This window comes from Alligator mississippiensis, chromosome 1 (assembly GCF_030867095.1).
Source record: "Alligator mississippiensis isolate rAllMis1 chromosome 1, rAllMis1, whole genome shotgun sequence".
Classification (NCBI taxonomy): domain Eukaryota; kingdom Metazoa; phylum Chordata; order Crocodylia; family Alligatoridae; genus Alligator; species Alligator mississippiensis.
This window is the reverse complement of record NC_081824.1, coordinates 326,894,274-326,915,821: the sequence shown is the minus strand read 5'-3', so window position 1 is coordinate 326,915,821 and position 21,548 is coordinate 326,894,274. Positions and strand designations below refer to the sequence as shown.

At 45.2% G+C, this 21,548-nt stretch overlaps 1 protein-coding gene across 4 annotated transcripts in view; it reads right to left on the bottom strand.

The window, feature by feature from the left end:
- Positions 1-21,548, bottom strand: part of ARHGAP6 (Rho GTPase activating protein 6) — a 556,002-nt gene that overhangs the window by 53,725 nt on the left and 480,729 nt on the right. For all 4 annotated transcript variants that reach the window (XM_019495006.2, XM_019495002.2, XM_019495001.2 and 1 more), the window contains one exon: positions 10,770-10,841. In XM_019495006.2, the coding sequence (XP_019350551.2) occupies positions 10,770-10,841 (72 nt within the window). The remainder of the gene's footprint in view (positions 1-10,769; positions 10,842-21,548) is intronic.

The following is a 21,548-nucleotide window of genomic DNA, read 5'->3' as shown; positions in this document are numbered from 1 at the left end:
CAAAATGAAGCACAATGTGGCACTGAAAAGGCTTTGGAAAAATAAAATTCTGAGAAATTGCAATGAAAATTAAAAACTTATTAAAAATTAAGGGCTCAGTCCTTGGACCTGTGCTGTTCAATGTCTTCATCAGTGACTTGGATGAGGGTGTGGAAAGCACTCTGTTCAAATTTGCAGATGATACCAAATTATGGGGTAAAGTTAACACACTAAAGGATAGGGAAGAAATTCAGGTGGATCTGGACAGGTTGGAAAAGTGGGCAGAACAGAAGAGGATGCAATTCAACAAGGACAAGTACAAGGTGCTGCAGCTCGGGAGAAGGAATCATCAGTATGCTTACAGGCTGGGGGAGGATCTCCTCAGCAGCACAGCAGTGGAAAGGGATTTCAGAGTCACGGCTGACACCAAGATGAACATGTGTCATCAATGTGATGAAGCGATCAATAAAACTAACCACACTTTATTATGCATTAGCAGGTGCATGACAAACAGGTCCAGGGAAGTGATACTTCCACTCTATGCTGCATTCGTCAGGCCACAGTTGGAGTACTGTGTCCAGTTTTGAGCGTCACACTTCAAGAGGGATGTGGACAACCTTGAGAGGGTTCAGAGGAGGGCCACTCGTATGGTTAGAGGCCTGCAGGCAAAGTCCTAGGAGGAGACATTGAGGGCCCTGGATCTCTTCAGCCTCCTCAAGAGAAGGCTGAGAGGTGATCTTGTGGTCGCCTACAAATTAATCGGGGGAAGGGCAGGGGAAGTAAGGAATAGGAGATGTTCTGTTTACTAGGTCACCCCTTGGAGTAACTAGGAACAACGACCACAAGCTGATGGAGAGCAGATTTAGGTTGGACATCAGGAAAAACATCTTTATAGTAAGGGTTGCCAGAATCTGGAATGGGCTTCTAAGGGAGGTGGTGCTCTCCCTACCTTGGGGGTCTTTAAGAGGAGCTAGACATGCACCTGGCTGGGGTCGTCTGACCCCAGCACTCTTTCCTGCCCAGGGCAGAGGGTCAGACTCAATCATCTGCTAAGGTCCCTTCCAACCCAAACATCTATGAACTTATGAAACTTTTCATATTCATTCTGGGACTGTTCTCTCCAGAGGACAAACATAGGCATACTGCCAACATTAAGGTGAATTACTGAAGAAATATAAGTAAAAGCAGTAAAAAATACTTCTAAATTTACAGAGAATGGGTGGAAAGTAAATATAGGAGGAGAAGAAAAAGAATGTTTCTAGAATTACTGGCTGCAATCAAAGAAAAACCAAATATTTATTCAGAGAGGTATGTTTTCTCTAAAAATAACCAAGTGTCCTTAGTGAAGAACTCTATCAAGTGCAGTAAAACTGCAGCTTAATAGGGCTTCACAAACCTGAATTTAATCCACGTAAACTCAGCGAAATGCATGCTGAAGAAATCAACTTTTAAAAGTTTCATGGTCCACCTCTAGCATTTTTGGAAGCAATGAAGCGTTAAAATAAAACAAAAAGATCATATCACATTCCAGTGACTTAACCTATTATCCTCCAATATATCAGTCTTCATGTCTCTTCTGAATTTTATTATCTGGTTGTAGTTAGTGTTAAAGGAAAATATCTCACTACATTTTTTTAAGAGCAGGCTGTGGGAGAGGGAGTCAGGAATCAGCTTTGAGATAAAAAATTCCAAGAGAAATCCTATCCAGGAGTCATCTGTCCCTGGAATGTCAGGGTGCCTAATAAAAAAAAAGGACACTTAAACTAGCATTCATACTGCTGTCCAGAGACAGATGAAAGGTAAAAACTTTGCTTCTACTAACATTAAAATCAGCAGTGATTATATTAGGGGTGGGCAAAATACACCCTGCGGGCTGCAACCCACCAAGGCTAGGGACAGAAATTATACATAAACCAGTATATGTGATCAGAAACTGGTTCAAATCTGTTAACACAACACAAATTCAGTGCAGATAAGCTGCTTTCAAAATGGCCAAAACTTGTTTAAGATAAACACGGATGGATGTAGTATCAAACAACTGATTTAGTTTAAACCTGTTTATTGAACTTCTGTCCCAAATCCCCTCCAGATTCAAGTTAGCTCACAGTCCCCCAGCATCCCATGATACTTTGCTCCTCCCCTGCAAACACTCCCCGCACATAAGGTGAGTGGACTAGCTTTGGCCCAAGCTGTCTGCTCTAGCGCCTCCCTGGCTTCTGCCCTGGGCCACTAAGGGCATGTGTCTGCATTTCCGTAATCAAAAGTGAATACCTGTTCACTTGCTTATCAGTTCAATCTACACAGCTTAGACTAACCTGTGAAGACTGAATTGATTCAGCCTTGGGCTTTTTGACTGTCTGTACTTAGCTCAATTGATTTTTATCTGGCCCGTGGGTGGCAGGCCCTGGCCAAGCTCTCCTCAAACCCCTGCCCCTGCTGGTGGGCAGTGCAGGTGGTGGCTCTGGCCTCTGCTGGCGCTATGGGAGATGCTGGGCAGAAGCAGCCCCACCTACCCTCTTGCCTGCCTGGTACCGCACAGCGGCCTAGGAGATGAAGTCCAGCCCATCAACGCCCTGCAGTGCTGGTCTCCATTTCTCAGTTACCTTGGGGATACTGGGCAGAAGCAGCCCCACCCAACCAGCGCTGTACTGTGCCAGCAGAGCCTGAAGCTGCTGTCTGCAATCCATGCTCAGTCACCAGCCTCTGTTGGCGGGCAGCGCCCAGGGCCTGTTGGGCTGGACTACATGCCCAGGCACCATTGGAAACACTGGGCAGAAGCAGCCTTGCCCACCTGGCACTGCATGGCAGGCCCTAGATAGGCCATGTGCATGACCTGGCAGCTCTGGCTCCAGCCACCACACAGTGCTGGGTGGGTGAGCAGGGCTGCTGGGACATACTGAGAATCTCTTCTTCAAACCAATGGTGAAATGTTGTTGTTTCCCCAAACAAGGCACTACCCTTGTCCCCTTGTTTAGAAAAAGCTTAGAGACATATGCAGACAATAAAATGGACAGCTTCAGTGGCCATAAATAAGAAAGGGGTGGGAAGGAGAAGGACAATGATAACAGTAATAGCTGAAAATACTGACTGCAATATTTGGGTTGGGTGCTGCTGTCATGTTTAGTATTTTCACATCCAGCAAGATTTGTTGTATCCTGCTGTGATGAGTCACTCAAAGCAGGGAAAACAACTGAAAAAGGTACTTAAACCTTTTTCCCCCTTTTAATTAAATGATGACAAATAGAGCTATCAAAATGGCGAAACAAAGATGTTGACCTGATTAAAGAGCATTTAATTTAATTGTATTGTCTGTGATGACCTTAGATAATTAAGGGAATTATGCAGCTACTGAAACTTTCACTTAGCCCTCAGTAATAAAATTATACAAACATCAGCTGTTAGGAGGGTAGAAAGACCACAGAACTGGAGTTAGTCCTGAAATGCATGTGATTAAATTTCTCTCATAAAAAATGGATTACTGTATCCCTCAAAGGCACAGCATTTGTTGGGGATGAAGTAGGGGGCATCATATTAGGCAGGGATCAGAGAAAAGGATGCATTATTTCCCCCCTAGTCTGTTCCTGGCAGTGTGACTCACCTGCCCCAAGGCCAGTACAGAGGGAGAATTGGGAGGTGAGACCAAGCCTCCATGCCCTTTGTACTCTTTTTCAGGCACTGGGTCCATCCCAAGTGTTGCTCTTGGGCTCCCCAAACTGCAGCCTGCAGTTACAGGGCTTAAGATCAGGGAATGCTCATTGCACCCCTACACCAGACAGCCACAGTCTGGTCCACAAAAGTTATTCTGGAAACCTACACACCCTGCTCTACCTACCTGTGTTATTTTCATTTCTCTCTCCACCTGCTGTTTCCTTCCAAAAGTAGTACAATTAGAGCCAGCCAGTGGCAGTCACTACTTGCAGGCCGAAAAACTGGGAAACCATAGTCATGAATAAGAGAGTGCTCAAGGCCTGTTTGTGTGAATATACCCATGCCTACAGTGCCAAATATTTGTTTTGAATTGGTTGCCCAGTAATGGAAGACATTTTCATTATAAAATAAACAGTAGTCATGCTTGCTAAGAAAACATCATGCAAGTGATCAGGGCAACACTTAGCTGACTATGAAGCATAAAAAAAGGGAGCTTTGCCTTGCACTTACACAACACATAGATCATTGTTTGGTGGTGTAGGTGTGGCTGTGCCCTGAATTAAGAATCACATACTGCAATCTCAGAAAGAGAGAACAATACTGAAAGGTACTATTGGGTCCCTGTGGTGAATATGCTCCCCATGCAGTGTAAGGGAAAGCAAATCTGCAAACAAAGCTATGATGCTGAACCTGTTGAGAAGGAACCTGGTTAAGCAGGATGCTGTCCCCATTGCCCTGAGAATCCACATTACCTACTAGGCTAAATATTTACACAGCTCAGTGACCAAACAGAAAACATAGGCCGTATATTCACTCCCCAGAACTGTACCTAGTGCCCCGAGAGAGCAGTCCAGGCAGAGTAAGTAGCAGTATGGCTACTATCCTTGTCCTGCTGAAAAGGCTGGGAGGGTGCTGTAGAGTGGTACAGAGGTGGAATTCTATACTACCCCAGCTGGGGACCTAGATTTCTTTGGTTTATGGCCATTTCTCTATTTTATGGACCATGTCCCTAACTTAGGTGACACCTCCATCAACCTAGCAGGTTTCAAGGAAAAAGAGAAAATAGGGACTATGGCTCATTGGCCCTGTAGAATTTTGCCCACAGGTTTATGCCACTGTACAATATTTTGTACAGGGGTAGGGACAGATATGACACATAAACTGGTTTAAGTGATCAGAAACTAGTTTAAACCTGTAACAGAATGTAAGTTCAATGCACATAAACCAGTTTCAAAATGGCTGAAACCAGGTAGAGATAAACGTAGTTTAATGTAGTATCAGACTCAACTGATTTAGCTAAAACTGGCTTATGCAATGTCTGTCCCAGACCCCTTCCTGGTTCAAGTTTAACCAGAGTCCCCCAGCATCCCAGCATGCTCTTTGGGCTGGGCTCTCTGCTCCAGTGGAGCAGGGCTGGACCCCTCTGTTCTGTAGCATAAGCAGGGGCGGAGACGTGGCGAGACACCAGCTGGCATGGCCCAGTTAAGGCAAAGTGAGCAGAGAGGGGATCATTTCTTCCCTCCTTCCCTTCCCATCCACTGCAGTCGATCTGCTGGTCTGCTGGGGAGCAGTGGAGGTGAAGGTGGTGGCCAGGGCTGGCAAAACCAGTCCTTGGGGGCAGAAGGGACAGAGGGAGGAATTAACCCCATCCCTGCCCCCTTCACCTTAATGGGGCGATGCCAGAACAGTGTCTGGCCACATCCTGCCGCTGGAGCAGCAAGAGTATAGGGACGGGCAACAGCCTCTGTCAGACTGCCCAAGAGGAGATTTATTCCCCACCCCACTCCCTTCACTGACAGGGACTACAGTTGTTCCAGCATGGCCCCATTAAGGCTAAGGCAACAGGGAACGGGTTAATTTCCCCCTCACCCCACCACCAGAGGACTGCAGCTGGAACAAAGCATCCCCCTCTCCTTCCTGCTCTCACCCAGGTACAGGAACCGTGGAGGGAGGCACTACGGGGACTCATGGGTCTGCAGAGAGCCCCTGTGGCAGGCACCTGCTGGGCTCTGGGCCCACTGGCGCTTCCAAGCCGGCCCAGGTAGCCCACTGCCCAGCCAGCCAGCTGCCATCCACACGTACTGGGCCAGGCTGCACTGCTGACAGGGCTCAGTGTCCCTGTCACTGAGCTGCAGGCACTGGGGGTGACCCTGCCACCAGCCCCGCTGTGCAGCTGCCTCTTCTGGGGCTCAGGTGGGCTGGGTTGGGCTGCAGGAGCAGGGCCACCCCCAGGGGCTGTGGCTCAGTGACAGCTGCTCCCTGTGCCCAGGCTGGGCAGCACTGCACAGAGCCCCCCTCCCCACTGCGCGGATGCTGGGAGTGGGAGAGGAGGAGAAGAGGGAAGAGTCCCCCTTTGAGGCCAGGCAGCGCTCTGTGCCCAGATTGCTCCTGGCAGTAAGGGAGCTGCTGGGGTGGGCAGAGCTCCCCACTCTTCCTCCTTCTCCTCCTCATCCCCCCCCCCCACAGGTGTCTGGCCACGCTCCCTCTTTCTCCACTCTCAAGGGCAATGCACAGGGTGTGCACGTGAGTGCACATGCACCCCCTAAGCATGGCAGTGCATCCCCTACAAAAAGGCACTGCCAACACTGTCAGTGGTGCCTCTCGCCACCCTGCTGCCGACATCACCAGCAGCGTGTTCAGTACATGATCGCCACTGGCTGCTGCTGACACTGCTGGTGGTGTTGGCAGGTGATCGCCAACCCCTGGTCCACACTCACCACCACTTCCTGCCCCCGCCGTTTGCGGGAGCTCCCTCTATTACCGCTGCTGCACTCCCGCCACCAGCTCAGCCATGGTGCATGCATCGCTGGGGGAACGCATCATTCATGCCCACTCTCCAAACCCCACAAGCCAAGGTGGGGATTTAAACTCCTCCTTAGTCTTACTCAGGCCTGCTGGGGCCTGGCTATGCTCCACTCCCTCAGCTCAGCTTCCTTGTGCTAAGGGAAGGCAGGGTTGCTCTAGTGCCTCTGGGCTTCTGGCCTGAGCCACTGCAGGCATGTGCCTGCATTACCGAAAAGGAAATGAAAAGGAAATGTCTATTCACTTGCAAACCAGATCAGTTGTTGCAGGTTAGACTAACCTGCAAGGATTGAATCTATTCAGGCATAGGCTTTTTTAATATCTGTCCCTAGCCCAAGAGGGAAGGATACAGGCTGCTTCCATTATACTTACAGACAGCAAATTTAGAAAGGAGGAAAAAAGAAAAAGAAAGAAAGACAAATTTGGAATAGTCTGAAGGGAAAAAATATAGACTAAAAGTCCATGGAATCAGCATGGTGGCTATTAAAACAATACAAAACAAAACAAAAAAAATGTGGTTAAGATATGTATATCATAAAAAAGAAAAAGAAAATTAGGAAGCAGATAAAATACACAAGAATGAATAAGCACAATAACTTCTTGTAGCAACAGTTCAACACTACATAGCAAGATGCATTAGAAATATATAATTAAAAATAGAAACTCTATCTAAGAGACACTAACAGAAAGGAGTATGAAGGCAACCAGATAATATCTGAGTAATATGGTATATACATTTATAAGGCATTGTACCCAAGAAGAAGAAGCATTAGAACACTCCTGAAAGTAAAACTGTAAGGAGTCACAATTTTTGGATAGTGAAAGAGACTCAGGTATTTATAATATTGTCAAAATATGTAATTTATCTTTATATCTGGTACTATATTGGAAAATAAGTCATTAGCAGTATAACAAATACATGACAGTTGTTTAGAGTCTCAAAAAACCACCAACTTTAAATAAATGCATTTATAAGACAATATCAAAGTAGTACTAGCCACATGAGGTTAAAGACACCTATCGTTTATTTAAAAACTAGTTAAAAGTCTGAAAACAGAGAATTGGATAAGTGGACAGCAGTTCTTTGTGTAAGGAACTGTTTTGTAACTATCTGGGAAATAGGATGTAAAGCAAAAGGGATTTTTCACAAAACTTCATTACTTTATTTTCTCAAGAATACAGAAGGTGGTGAGGAAAAACCCTACAATACTGAGCAGTGTAATGGGTGATTCAGCTCAATGCAGCCAAGAGCTTGTACACCTTATTTGCACTGACACAAACACCGTAAAGTGTGCTTTGTCTTCTCCAAAACATTACTATATAAAACAAACACCTTAGTGATCAGATAACGTATTGTGTGGGTCTGGTCAGTGTTACATTAGCACGTTTACTGACAAACACAAGTTTTTATTGATTTTTTCCATTTCTGTCATAGCAAAGATATACTGCTACTTCAGAGTGACCTGCAGTCTGTTCCAACATATGAATCAGCAGAACTGTTTTGATCAAATTCCAATTGCAGATAGCTTGCTCAAAGAGACAAGGGTGCTTGCTTAGTCCAATGTGATGGTTAATAAAGTGTCAAACCGTCTATTTTCACACAGTCTAAGGCTTCAGGTTTATTATTTATTTCCTAGACTTATTGTGATGAGAATGTATGACCTGTTTTGAAGCAGCTGCCTGCACGTGGATACTGCATTTCGTACATATGCAGTTTCCTTCTAAATAGTGCTGAACAGTTCAATAAATAAGAGATACAAGTCTATGGAGAATTTATAAGACAAATTAAACTAAAGTGTGTTAATAAATACTAAAATGTAGAGTGAAAAAGTAACCAACTGCATTGCACTACAACCCATTCACTCTTATTTTAAAGCTGATACTTGATTTTACGAAATATCTGGCAATCAAAAATATGGGTAAAGCAATAAGACCCAAGGAATGAACATCTGATGTGAGGTATATTCAGTAGGTAGTATGTATAATATAATTATGTTATTGAATAACCTTAATCAATGGGGAAAACAACAAATACATCTAAAAATTCAACATGCCAAGGGTCATATTATTTTTCCTGAAAGTTATCAACAATCTTAATATAAGAAAGCTTTATTAATTGTTTTTTACATTTATTTTTCAAGCCAAGAACATAATATTCAGTTAAGGCAAAAATATTATAATGAACAGGTATTCTGTCTAGAAATCTTCAAACAGGAATAGAAGCACAAAATATGATTTGTTCATATTTATATATCAAGTGATTTAGGAATCTAGGTACAGTTCTGGTTGAGCCTTTACATATTAGCTTAAAAGTTGCTGTATCATTAATGTTTTTAGTCAATGGGTATTACCTTTGCTGACAAGAATTTTATAACACTCTGCTTAGACCAGGGGACAAGTGTCACGTATTCAATTTAAATTTCCATGTTTTGAGATGGAAACAACTTGGGAGACTATGTAGGTAGAATCAGTTTTACCTTACAGCTGCATCCACACAAGCGTGGATGTTTGGTTCCCTGGGGACAATTAGCAGCGGCACACCTTGCCACTAGTCATCCCCACAGAATGCCTGTACCACACACCCTGTGATGCATGGCAGGTTACTCCACGTGGGATAGGGAAGGCTGGGGCCACCACTGGGCTGGCCCCAGCAGCCTTACCTGAGGTCCTAGGGGCCTCCTGGGGCTGCAGTAGCAGCGATCCTGCCGCTCAGTGTGGCTCTGGCCAGCCAAGCTCCGATTCTGAGTGGCACATACTGCCCCTGCATGCACTACTCTGCTTTTTTTTTTTTGTATGGGGTTTTTTGATAACTGGATATCCAGAGGTCAAACCACTCCCCCCTGCACTGCTCTCTTCCAGTGCAGAGAATAGCTAAATGTGCGGCACCACATACCGCACAGCCATGCTCATCTGGACACATGGGCAACTGGTGCCTCTTGAGTCAGCAACTGTGCAGGGGGGGGGGAAGGGGTGGTCCTCTGCTCTGGTGGCCCTGCTTCCTGGCCGGTGCTTGCAGTGGGGGCACTGGTGCTCCTGCCTGCCCCACTGCCCGTTGCCTAAACAGGGAACATGGCCTGACGGGGGGTGCACCGGTGCTCTTAGGGGGTGCACATGCATCCCTGTGGACCACCTACGCATCGCTGCTGTCTGGACACAGCCTACCTGTCTGTTGAGAGAGGGTTTGGAGACAAATGTAGAACAAAAGGACAGAAGCAATGAAGCTTATGAGACAAACTAAGCAGGGAGCTCCAGACACACAGAGGAAGAGCCAGACAGAAGAACAGAAAAGACAAGCATGCTTTTGCATGATTTGGATATGGGAGCAACCAAGGCTGGAATGACAAATTGGGTGGAAAAACTCCATGGTTCAGAAGTAAAACATAAGTTGCACAGGAAGATTCTGGACCACCCCAGAGAACCTCAACTTAGACCAAAGAATACTCCAGAATTATGAGAAAACAGAGGCATAGAAAATAATACACCATTCATTATTTTTGTCCAGATCTACATATTGTTCATGTTGCTAATAAAAAGCAATAATATTATAATCCTGGTCCACGTTCATTTGTGTCCAAGTGCTTGTATACACTTGTATACTGTGTACTTTCACTATTGTGTGCAGATTACCTCTAGATTAAATTATACCAGAAAATCCACTTAGCTGAAATTCTGAGGATGGGAGGGGAGAATTTAAACCATGAGGAAATCAGAGGGATTAGCACAGAGTCTAGTGGTTCTCAACCTTGTTTGTCCCGAGCAACCTCTCTTTAGATTCAAGGCCTCCCCTTGGAAAATGTGAGATCTTTGTTTTCACTCATTTTTTACTCCAGAAAAACAGAGTAATTCTTCTGTTCCAAAGAGTTTGGGATTTATCTTATAAATCAAGTTTGTACACCTAAGTGGCAACCTTGATTTCAAGGCATAGCAGGGTTAAGAATCACTGGTCTAGGGAGACTGAATATGTATACAAAGAATGTCTAAAAACGTCAAGCTGAGGGCAGTACCTGGAATTAATCAAGAGTCTGGTGAGTGTCCAAGCAGGGAATTCACTTGAATCTATTTGAAGCTGAATGTCCAGTAGCAGTGTTATTTTAACACATGTTAAACAATTATTTCTGATTTTTTTTTAAATGCTTACTTGGGTAACAAGAGTTTTGTTACAAATCATGGCAGCAATGAAAAACTACTTTATAATTATTTTTTTTTCCCCATGCGGAACAAATATTTGGATAATATATGCTTAGGTAACTCAGTCCAACCACTGAAGATATACATAGCAATTTCCTAAACAAAATATACAGCTTTTAGGTAAAGATATACTGATTTTATTGTTGCTGTACCTCTGTCTCTGATTCTGTCCTTCCCTAATGAGTCCAGTTTCTTTCTTAATGATTTCTTCCTCTTTTGTCCATCTGTAGGAGGAACAATAAGAAATATATAAGAAGGAAGAATAAAGAAGTGTTGCATATGCACATACAGAAGCTCAGATTGTCCATGTTACCTGAGTGAGCACATAGAGAAAGGGAAACGTACAGGGTTTTTTATTCCTTTCATGTGTGTCTCGTAAGTGCCAGATACAGTCATAGGGAAGCACAGAGACTGTTCCCTTTGTGTGCCACAAACATGGAAGGGTGCAAAAAAGGGGGTAATAGTATGCACACCCACACACCAGACTGCATATAGTGGAAGCTGAAGATATGAATTTATGCATCAGTACTAGATTCTGCTGGAAGAATGGTGGGAAGCAGGTTCCCCAATTCTAAAGAATACTTATGTCTCATCAGCAGCAGCCATGTTACAGCTACACTGATACAGAGTTGCTATTTGAGTCAACAAACCCCAAGTATGAATTCTGCAGGGCAGTAGGTTCACTTGGTTGGCAAATGACCCAGCTTCAAAACCTGATTCCTCAGATAATAAGCTTGCAATGTGAGTATGGCATGTCCGGATTAGTCAGATGGAGAAGAATTTTAGAACAGTTGTTTCAATATAGCATATTTTCCAAGGGTTTTTAAGGTGTTAGGCACTGAAGATTTTGTGCAAGGTAGGCAGGTTTATTCTTGAATCAACTATGTCAAAAGGTTGGCTACCACTACTTCCTGCAGCAGCATCTTTTATAATGAAAAGTCAACGAAAATGACATTTTTATTAGGTGTAAACACAATACTGAAGGTTAAGTTATGTATCTGCTTTAACATGTCACTTTTAACATCCTAATCCTAAAGAAATATAATAGACTTATACTGAATGTACGCATTACCTGAACTAGTGATTAATGGCTGTTTACTCTGACCTTGCTCTGTTTGTAATACTATTATATACTACAAAAGGAAATTTTGAATACCTCCAATTAATCTGTATGGTGGGAAAGACAACAAATAATTTGCCTCAACATGTTTTCTTACATCAAGTCAAAGGAACAAACAATGTTTTATGCTTAGGAGCTTATTATATAGGATTGAAAGGGACCTCTTTGGTCCTTGACATCAGTTCCCAAAGACATCGTTTTCCCTATTCAAACATTTACCAAGTTTTATCTTTAAACTGGTTAGTAGTTTTGCCCTCTCTACCTACTGGGAGACAGTTCCAGAACGTTATAACTCTGACTGTTAGACTGTTTTTTTTTAAACCTTTCAATTTCCGGCCTAAATATGTCTACAGCCACTTTATACAGATGTACTCTTGTGCCAACATTGTCTTTTACCTCAAATAACTTGTTTTCCTTCCCTGATGTATTTTTATACTGAAGTCATATCCCCTCTCTCAATCCTTACTTTGCCAGCACAAACTAGTCAAATGCTTCAGATCTCCTCTCACTGTACGGGCCCTTATTTCCCCCGATCTTAACAGCCCTTTTCTAAACCTGTTCCAGTTTGAGGTTATTTTTCTTGATCAAACACCAACTGTACACAGCATTCCAGAGATTGTCCTACGACAACTTTGTACCTGCTCCTTTGCCTGTTTCAAAGATGCATCAGAGTCGTCCTGTGATTGATTAATATACCCAGGTCTTTCTCCTTCTCTGTCACTTCAAATACGTGGGCTGCAAGCTTACAGCAGAAATTCTTCTTTAGTCTAACAGCATGACTTTGCACTCTGTACTTACAGGCTAAGGACAGACATTACACATAAACCGGTTTAAGTGTTCAGAAACTGGTTGAAACCTGTAACAGAACAGATGTTCAGTGCATATAAACCAGTTTGAAAATGGCTAAAATCAGTTTGAGATAAACTTGGTTCAATGTATTACCAGACTTAACTGATTTGGGTCAAACTGTTTATGCAATGTTTGTCCCAGACCCCTTCCTGGTTTAAATTAAACTATACTCCTCCAGCATCCCAACATGCTCTCCTGGCTGGGCTCTCTGCTCCACAGCAGAGCTGGCCCCTCCCCTCTGCTCCCTGGCTGCTTCTCTCAGAGGTGTTTGCCTGGCTTCCCCCTGCTCCCCCCTCCCATTCCCATCCCCTCTGCCTTACACAGACACATCTCAGCATTAGCTAGCATACCACATGCTGGCTATGGTCCCTGCTGTGGAAGACTGGTTCCTTCCTTGGAAAACCTGTTTAAGAAGAGCTTGAACTAATGGAGAAAGGCTATGTTTTCTGATGGGTGATAAACACTGAGTTAGGGGATAAACACTGTGTTATCAACTCAGTGGGCTACTCAGGAGGATGTGGGGGGAACCCCTCCCTAATCAGAGCATCCTGCCAAGGCCTGGCCACATCCCCCCCAGCTCAGCACCAGAAGGGAAAGGAGGGCTGCTCTAGTGCCCCACAGCTTCTAACCTGAGCCACTGCAGGCATGTGACTGCATTTCTGGGATGTCTATGTGGTTACAAACCAGTTTAGCCTAGCTAAGTTAGACTAACCTAGAAAGATTGAATCAAGTCAGGCTCAGGTTTTTAGAATGTCTGTCTCTAGCCACAAAGTTTTTCAGCAGGTGCATTACAGTCTAATTAACAGTATCACTCATTCTTTAAAGCAGTGGTTCTTAAACTTTTTTGTACCAGGACCCATTTGTAACATCAATGGCCAGTCCTGACCCAGTACCCCTCACTCCCAACCTGTTGCCTCCATCCCAACCTCCAGGCCCCATCTCCCCAGTATGTGGGGCAGGGAATGGGTGTTTGGAGCAGGGAAGTGCATCTGGGGCATAGGGGTGGGGGAACCCAGGCAGCCCCTTGCAGGCTGGAACTCTGACAGCCTGCAAAGTAGAAAGCCATGGTTTCCCACATTTTTCACCTTTAAAGGAGAATCTATTTTTAAACTTCAATCCATTTTTAAAGTTCATTCATAACCCTTTCATAATACTCTTGTGGCCAGCTTTTGGGTCGCAACCTAAAAGCAGGTCGAAACACTGCTTTAATGGGTACCCACAATACCACTGGCTAGATAAAGCTGTTTCTGTACACTTTTTAATACAGAATGGTAATACTGTCCCTGTATATGTTATGTTACAGAACATATATCTTCAAATTCAGCTGTTAAATGCACTATGGGAAATCCACTGATAATCAGCAAGGCCTGCACCCACATTTCTGTCTTCTTTTTGAAAAGATGATATTTGCCTTTCAGTCATGGCATTTTAATGATTTGAATTCCAATTCTACAGCAGCCTTTTGATAAATGACTATTCCATCTTGGCTGCTTACAGACATGAAAACAAACCTCAATGCTTTATTTTCAGCTCAGCAGCGATGTAGCGCGGGGCCTTGGGAAGCAGCCCAGCTGGGCTGTCTCCCGTGCCCAGCGTGCTGTAGCATGGACCTCCGGGAAGTTGGGCTGTCTCCCGCTCCCAGTGCGATGTAGGGGGGGCCACTGAGAAGCAGTCTAACTGGGCTGCCTCCCGCCCCCTGTCGGATCTTGTGCTGGGGTTGGGAAGTCAGCCCACCTGGACTGACTTCCCATCCCCAGCCCATGGTCGAAACATTTCGACTTTTGAAACATTTTGATACCAGCCTCGGTTTTTTTCGAGGCAATTAAGACTGTCTTTGTTTTGTTCCAATGTTGCCGTTTCAACCTCAAAATTGGTTGAAACGGTGTCAGAATGAAACGGCCGGTGAAATTTTCCACAGCCCTACTAAATACAAGGAGATTGCATCCAACCACAAATTAAGACAATTTGTCTAGAGCAAGTGAACAAATACGGATATAGTCCTTTGATTTTGATACAAAGGATAGGCTGATTACCCTTAGTTGCAAATTTTAAACTCAGGAACTCTTTTCTCAGAAAATTACTCGCATGAGTAGATCCTTTGATTTCAGTTTTAGAATAATTAATCAGTAAGAGCACCTACACATGTGCATCAAGGCTGCTCCAATGTGCTGTAATTACACTTGATTAATCGAGTCTTTTGGAGCATGGTAATTACTGCATCACATGCATCTGTGTCCCTACACTTAAAAATGGTGGCAGGAACACTTTAACTAAAGCTTGTTCAACAAGCTTTAGTTAAAGAGCCCCTACCGTCCTTTTTCAGTGTGGGGTGCTAATACACGTTATGCTCTGGACACTTTAAAGCGGCTCTCAGAACCACTCTAATTGAAATGCTCCCCTCCCCCCACACACGCACACTCCTAGAGCACATGTATGAAGGCCTTATAGGATGGGATGAACATGAATGTTTTCTATATTGACAACCAGTTGATGAAGAGCAACACTCTGGAAATGGGCATTATAACTTGAATTAGAAATTGAACTATCATCCCTTGAATCAAATGATTACCTGCAATACAGAGGATTTGACTCAATGTCCCAGGAAGTCCTTTATGTCTGGAGGGAACTGCTGTGTGTATATGCAGTTGATCTTCCCTCCCCTTCCACATAACTCTTGTGGATTGGAACATCCATCTCACTGCTCACACTTAGAAGCCAGGAGCTGGCTCCAGGGAGAGACTACATAGATTGAGAACGTTACACACTTTGATTTTTTATCATACCAGGTTTCTGTCAGCAGAGAGCTGGGGTATGTAAAACTCCACTTCCTTTCTCCCTGCTCTCCGGTACTCAATATAATTCCCCCCCTCCCTCTGCCCAAGGATCTAAAGAAGCTCATTATGCCTCTGTCTTCTCCACTCTTATCTAATTAAGCTCACTATTCCTCTATCTTCTCTAAACTTACCTACTTAAAAAGCAAATTGCCCATCAAGAATGATGGAGGGATGGGTAGGGACGGAGTGCTGCTACCCACCACCCTGAGACACAGCCACCTGCCAAGAGTGGGGGAGGTGAAAAGCCTGCCCTGCTGTCAGCACCCCGCACCGCTGCCGCATCCAAAGGGTGGCCTGCCCCCTCCCCCCCGACCCTGCTCCTTGGAAGTGGTGGTGGCGTGGGGTGCTGGCGGTGCGGTGCTGGCCTCGCCTCCCCGCTCCATCCCCTCCATCATGGCAGCGCTCCGCTGTGCCAGTCCATCCCCACCATACCCCTCTGCCAGGGACGAAGCGCCACCGTGACAGCGGAGAGAAAGCTGGCCACTGCTGCCGCTGCCTCCAAGGAGCAGGACCGGGGGGTGAGGCCATCCCTTGGATGCGATGGCTAAGCCAGAACAGGGGGGCCAAGGCCAGCACCATGCTGCCAACACCCTGCACCACCACTGCCTCCAAGGAGCAGGGCCGCGGGGGGCGGGCAAGGTGAACACCACTGGCCTCGCCCCCCTGCTTCATCCTCTCCATCGTGGTGGTACTTCTCCATTCTAGTCTGTCCCTGCTGTACCCCTCTGCCTCCAAGGAGCGTGCCTGGGGCGGGGGGGGGGGGGGGCCACTCTGGTCCCTCAGTTCCCACTGTCGTGGTCACGTGTGTCTGTCTGTGCAGAGCACTCTGGTTATTTCAGTAAGCATTGTGATCGGCTGCCGAGACAACCAATCAGAGTGGTCATAAAGCGTTACGGACAGACAGACAGACTAAGGCTTTTATTATTGTAACAGGGGGCCTCCTCGGGGCCGATCTCCATGGCCCGCCCACCTGTTCTTGGCCCAACCGCCCGCCTTCTTGCCCACCATGCCTTGGTGTTAATTGATTCATTTATAGATGCCACTCAAGCGGGAGGCTGCCCATTTTAGTGCCCCGATGCCAGGGGGCGCTCTTTGCGGTTCCTATCCTCCCCAATACCACAGCCCAAGCCTCGCAGATGGCATCTAGGTGTTCATCTCCTCACCGGCCCCCACGCTGGGCCCCAGAATCTTCCAAACAGGACCCCTCCATGATCCCTCCGATCAGACAGCCTCTCCGCCTTCATCCGGGCTACCTAGCCCCCCGAAGCCATTTTCCCCTCTCGGGCGTGGTCCCCCCAGGACCTTCGGCTACTAGCCCTGGCCCACCTCCAGGCCAGTCGGGACCCCAGGCCCCTGGCTCTTGGGCATCCTTCGCGGTGGGCCCCTGGCCCTTTTGACCATCCTGGTCCTGGCCCCAGCATGGGCCAGTCGAGGGTACTCTCTTATTCGGGCCGGGTCTCTAGCCCCTCACTCTCTCTCAGGGTCCGCCCTCTGGGCCGTTCACAAACACAGGGGTTACTCACCTGGTGGTGGGGGCTAGGGGTTAAGGCGCCCCGACCCGCCTTTCACCAGGGTGGTAACTGGACTGACATTTCCTGGGGGCTCCCGCACCACTGAGAGCCCCACCAGGCCACCCACTCCCGGCAGGGTGCAGTTTTAGGTCATGCCCAGGACCAGGAGCCTCCTTACCATCCCCTACAGCTCCTCCCTTACCTCCAGATTGTTCTCAGCAGCCCTCCGGCCAGGTGATGTTGCTGCCTGGCCTCCAGCAGCCAAACTGCCCTGTTTATATAGGCAGCCCTTGCCTCCAAAATTGCTGCCCTCATCAGGCACCTGGTGGCTGCCAGCTCCAGGCCCTTAAAGTGGCAGGCACACACAGTGCCCTGCCACAATTATATTAGAATAGGTTGCATTTTTTGGCTTTAGCTTTTTGTCTAGTTCAGGGTGAAAGCTTTTCAGAATAAGGATTCTCTTTGCATTACGTGTGTATATGAAGGTTGCCTGTCGGGAGCTCAGTGGGATACAATACATATCAGAGAAGTGCTTTATGATCAGGCTTCTTTAAATTGTACAGTGCAGTTAACCTAAGATGGCTGTGGCCAGGTACAGACATGATACTTTTACTGGTATAAGTGGCTGTAAACTGATCTAGATATGTAACAAAACAGAAGTTTAGCATATAAAACCAGTCCATACATGTAACAGAACAGAAGCTCAGCACACATAGATGGTTTAAAAATAGTAGAATCCAGTTTAAGATTTGCTCTTCCAGCCTGCCCCTCCCCCCAACCCAAGATCAAGTGCGTGTTCTGTTCATTTTTGGTCTAAACTTCACCTCTTACAGAAAACCATATAACTTAGATTCCATCTCAGGCTTTTTTGAATGTCTGTACCTAACCTATGCCAGTTCTAAAGTTCTTCTCAAGGTAACTATAAGCTGAACCCCATGCCAAAGTTTTCTCTTGTTTTCACAGCAATGTTCTTATGTACCAGGAACAACAAGTACTGACATAAGAAACCAGAGCAAGATTTAGGAGTGTACATTAGTAATAGTGATACATTCACAATTCAGGACTGAATACACACAGGTAAATCGGTGAATGCAAAACCCATTGACAAAAATGTGAGCATTGGTTACTGCACCCTTGTGCATGTCTTTGTAAATATTTGGGAAATGGTGCATAAATTGTCATGGAGACCAGCAGTGGCCAAAGAAGGACCCAGATGAGAAATAAAGAAAATATAAAGTAAAGTCTGCTGGTGCAAGAGTGCCTATTTGGAACAGAGAAAAATAGCATACAGCACCAGGGGAAAGGCAGACAGAAATAGGCATAGTTCATAGTCATCAGAGCTATGGTCATTTATATCAGCTGAGGATTTGTTTTCAAAAGACAAAAAATAAAGTGTCAGAGTGGATCACAAAAAAATGTGATCAGGGAGAACCTAACTGCAGAATCTAATCTTGTTGGATCCATTCAACCAAAACAACTGAGAATCATTTTTCCCTTTAGAACAGATAATTAATTAAATCTAATAATTATGTAGTAACCATTGATATATTCACTTTGGTTATTCCCAGCAGAAGGGCTTCTGAAAATAATCAGAAAGACTTTATGGACCTACCACATTTAGGCATCTTTGAAAATCTCAGAATTAAATTTTCAACTCCATAAAAATTACAATTGGCATTTAGATAGCACTTAATAATTCTAGTGTTTGGAGAATATAATTAATTTTAAATATACTCCTAGGAGACAGCCAAATATCAGCTGCCCATGAACTATTTATTTACTTACCTTATTGCAGTGTTCTGAAATTATAATATTTGCAGTGTTTTAAAAATATAGTATTCTCTAAGTGCAAAGTATTCCCTAAATACAGTAGTCTCTAAGAAATATGGTTTAATATTCTAATTCCTGGTTTAAAAACGATTAAACCACCAAGAAAACCACACTGGATTATTAACCAGCAGTCTGCATATACCATTAACATTTATTTTCTATGTTCTATTGACCTACACTTTACTAATTCACACAATGTATTAAGGGCACTTAGAACTTGAACAATCACACATTCAAGCTTGTTAACTAGTGCTAAATGCCCTCTAGGCATCTTAAGGTTATGTCACTTGAGGTGAGGATTATTTTTGAGGTGTGCTGGGCAGCTTGACTCAGCATAACTTCTAAATGTTCCAAGGAGATAAAACAACCAATATGTGGTCCTCCAGCATCCCAGGAGGCACCAACCCCAGGTGGACTAGCTGTCTTCCTGGATTCTGATACCCCTCCAGTGACAGGCTGGACAGAAAAGCAGTGACTACTGAGTGAAAGGAGGAAGCAGGGTAGGGGGTGGAGAGCTGTCAGGCTGCAGGGAGGCCCACCAGGGGCACATAGGCAAAGCAGTAGAGAAGGGGAGTGAAGGGGGTTGAGAAGGAGGGGAGCTGCTGAGGTGCAGGAAGGTCCAGCAAAACACACACCCACACTGCCCCAGCACACACACACACACCCCATCCCCAGACTTGCTTTTGACTGCTGTTGCAGCTGAGCAGCACAGATAGGGTGTGGAGGTGGCAGTGACAGGAGAAGGTGGTAGGGTGAGAGGGGCATCTCTGACTGCTTGGGTCTGCACAGAGCCTGGAAGCACACATGAGGGACAGGACAGGGTGCGGGGGGGGGAGGGAGTATATTTATGCATGCACCCTCTGCCTGAATAATTTCAACCAGGAAGGGCACAGATCAACTACAGACGCTTCCTCAGCCTGATGAAGGGTACTTGTACCCGAAAGCTTTCAAAGAAGAATTTTTCCCACTATTAGAGTTGTTCTAATAAAAGATATCAGATCTACTCAAAGAACCTTGTCAGGCTAACTTGTGGCATGCCTGCCAACAAGGCTGCCCCAACTGTTCTAAAATATTGAGAAATAACCATCTTCAGTTAAATAGATTTTTGGCTCTTTTGAGAGTCAGGTACCTGAATACACTGTTATCTAGGAGTTCTCAAAGTAACCCTCAAATAGTCCTACCCACATGAACCTACTTTCCCTGTATATCTGAAGCAAAGGACATTGAAATAAATAGGGGCCTTTCCACTGAATTCATTAACACAAGTTATGGAGGAGTGTCTTGAGTCTATTAAAAGGTGCCTGGAGTTTGATAAGGTTAAGTACAGCTTAGCTAGAATTTAAGTTGTCATTGACCTGGTCCTGAACCTTGCAAAATGTGAATTTCAGTCTAAGTTAGGGAGAGGTCATGCAAAGTAAATAGTATATTATTATATTATTCCATATATAATTATGATTATATAAAGTTCAGTGTTGCACTCAGTGCCCATTGAGCTTGGCAAGCTCTCTTCTGGAGTGCTGTCTCATTCCATGCTGGGTATTCACAGGTCATTATTTCATGCAAATCTACAGTGTATAAGAAAACTCCACACCCCATGCATTTATGTAGCACAGATAAACCAGAGACTAGATCTCTCATCCTTGGGCTATTTGCTCTCCACTTTCTGTGACTCCCCTCTACCCACGTCAAACCTGTATTCTTTTTTACTTTTTTAAAAGCACGGATGGAAAGGGCTCCTGAGCCACCCTTATCTTAAGCCTGGTGCTTAGAGCACTCTTTTGGAAGGAAGGAGATGTGGGTTTGAAACCTTTCTTCAGGCTGATTCATGCTTAAAATTCAGGTCTCTCAGACATCTAAGCTGAGCCCAGGAGGGGAATTCAGCCTGTGAATCCTATTCTTATAGAGAAGCCTGTCTGGGAAAGAAGAATTTCAGAAATCCCCTTTCCCCCTCTCCAAATGATTCCTATTAGCTGGGGCCAGAGTACAGGCTGTTGCAAATCACATTCCTAAGCACCTAACTCTCCCCATGCACTATGTAAGGGATATAGATCATAGGAGAGTACGGCTGGAAGGGACCTCACAAAGTTGCCCAGTCGTCCCCTGCTCAAAGTTGGATCATCCCTGACTATTCCATCTCAATGAAGTGTCTGTCTAACCCAGTGGCTATAAACCTTTTTGGATGGTGGGACACATGGGCAGTCCCTGTGAGGGCAGGATCCAGCTGGTGGACACAATTCGGTACTCACAGAGGGGTTGGGGGCCACCCAACCCTGATTCAGCTCTATCGGGGAAGGGGGCTTGGACTGACCCTGGGGGGGGGGGGGGGGAGGAGGGGAAGGAGAGGGAGAGGGAGGATGATCTGGCTGTGGAGCACAGAGTCCCACCCAGCCCAGAAAGCATGCTGGGATGCTGGGGTATCTGGTTTATGTTAAACCGGCAAGGGGTCTGGGACAGGCATTGCATACATTGGTTTGAGCCAAATCAGTTAAGTCTGACACTACATTCAACCAGGTTTATCTCAAACTGGTTTCAGCCATTTTCAAACTGGTTTATGTGCATTGACCATCTGTCCTGTTACAGGTTTAAACAAGTTTCTGATCACTTAAACAGGTTTATGCATAATGTCTGTCCCTAGCCTGAGAGGATGACTGAGTAAAGAAATAAACTCATTTATTTGGCATCCTCTTTTATTTACGAGTTGCGTTTCTTATCCATTTAGGGAAGAAATTTTTGGCCTGTTGTACAATTGAAAGTTATTTTCACAAGGCCTAAAGGGGCGTTATCTGG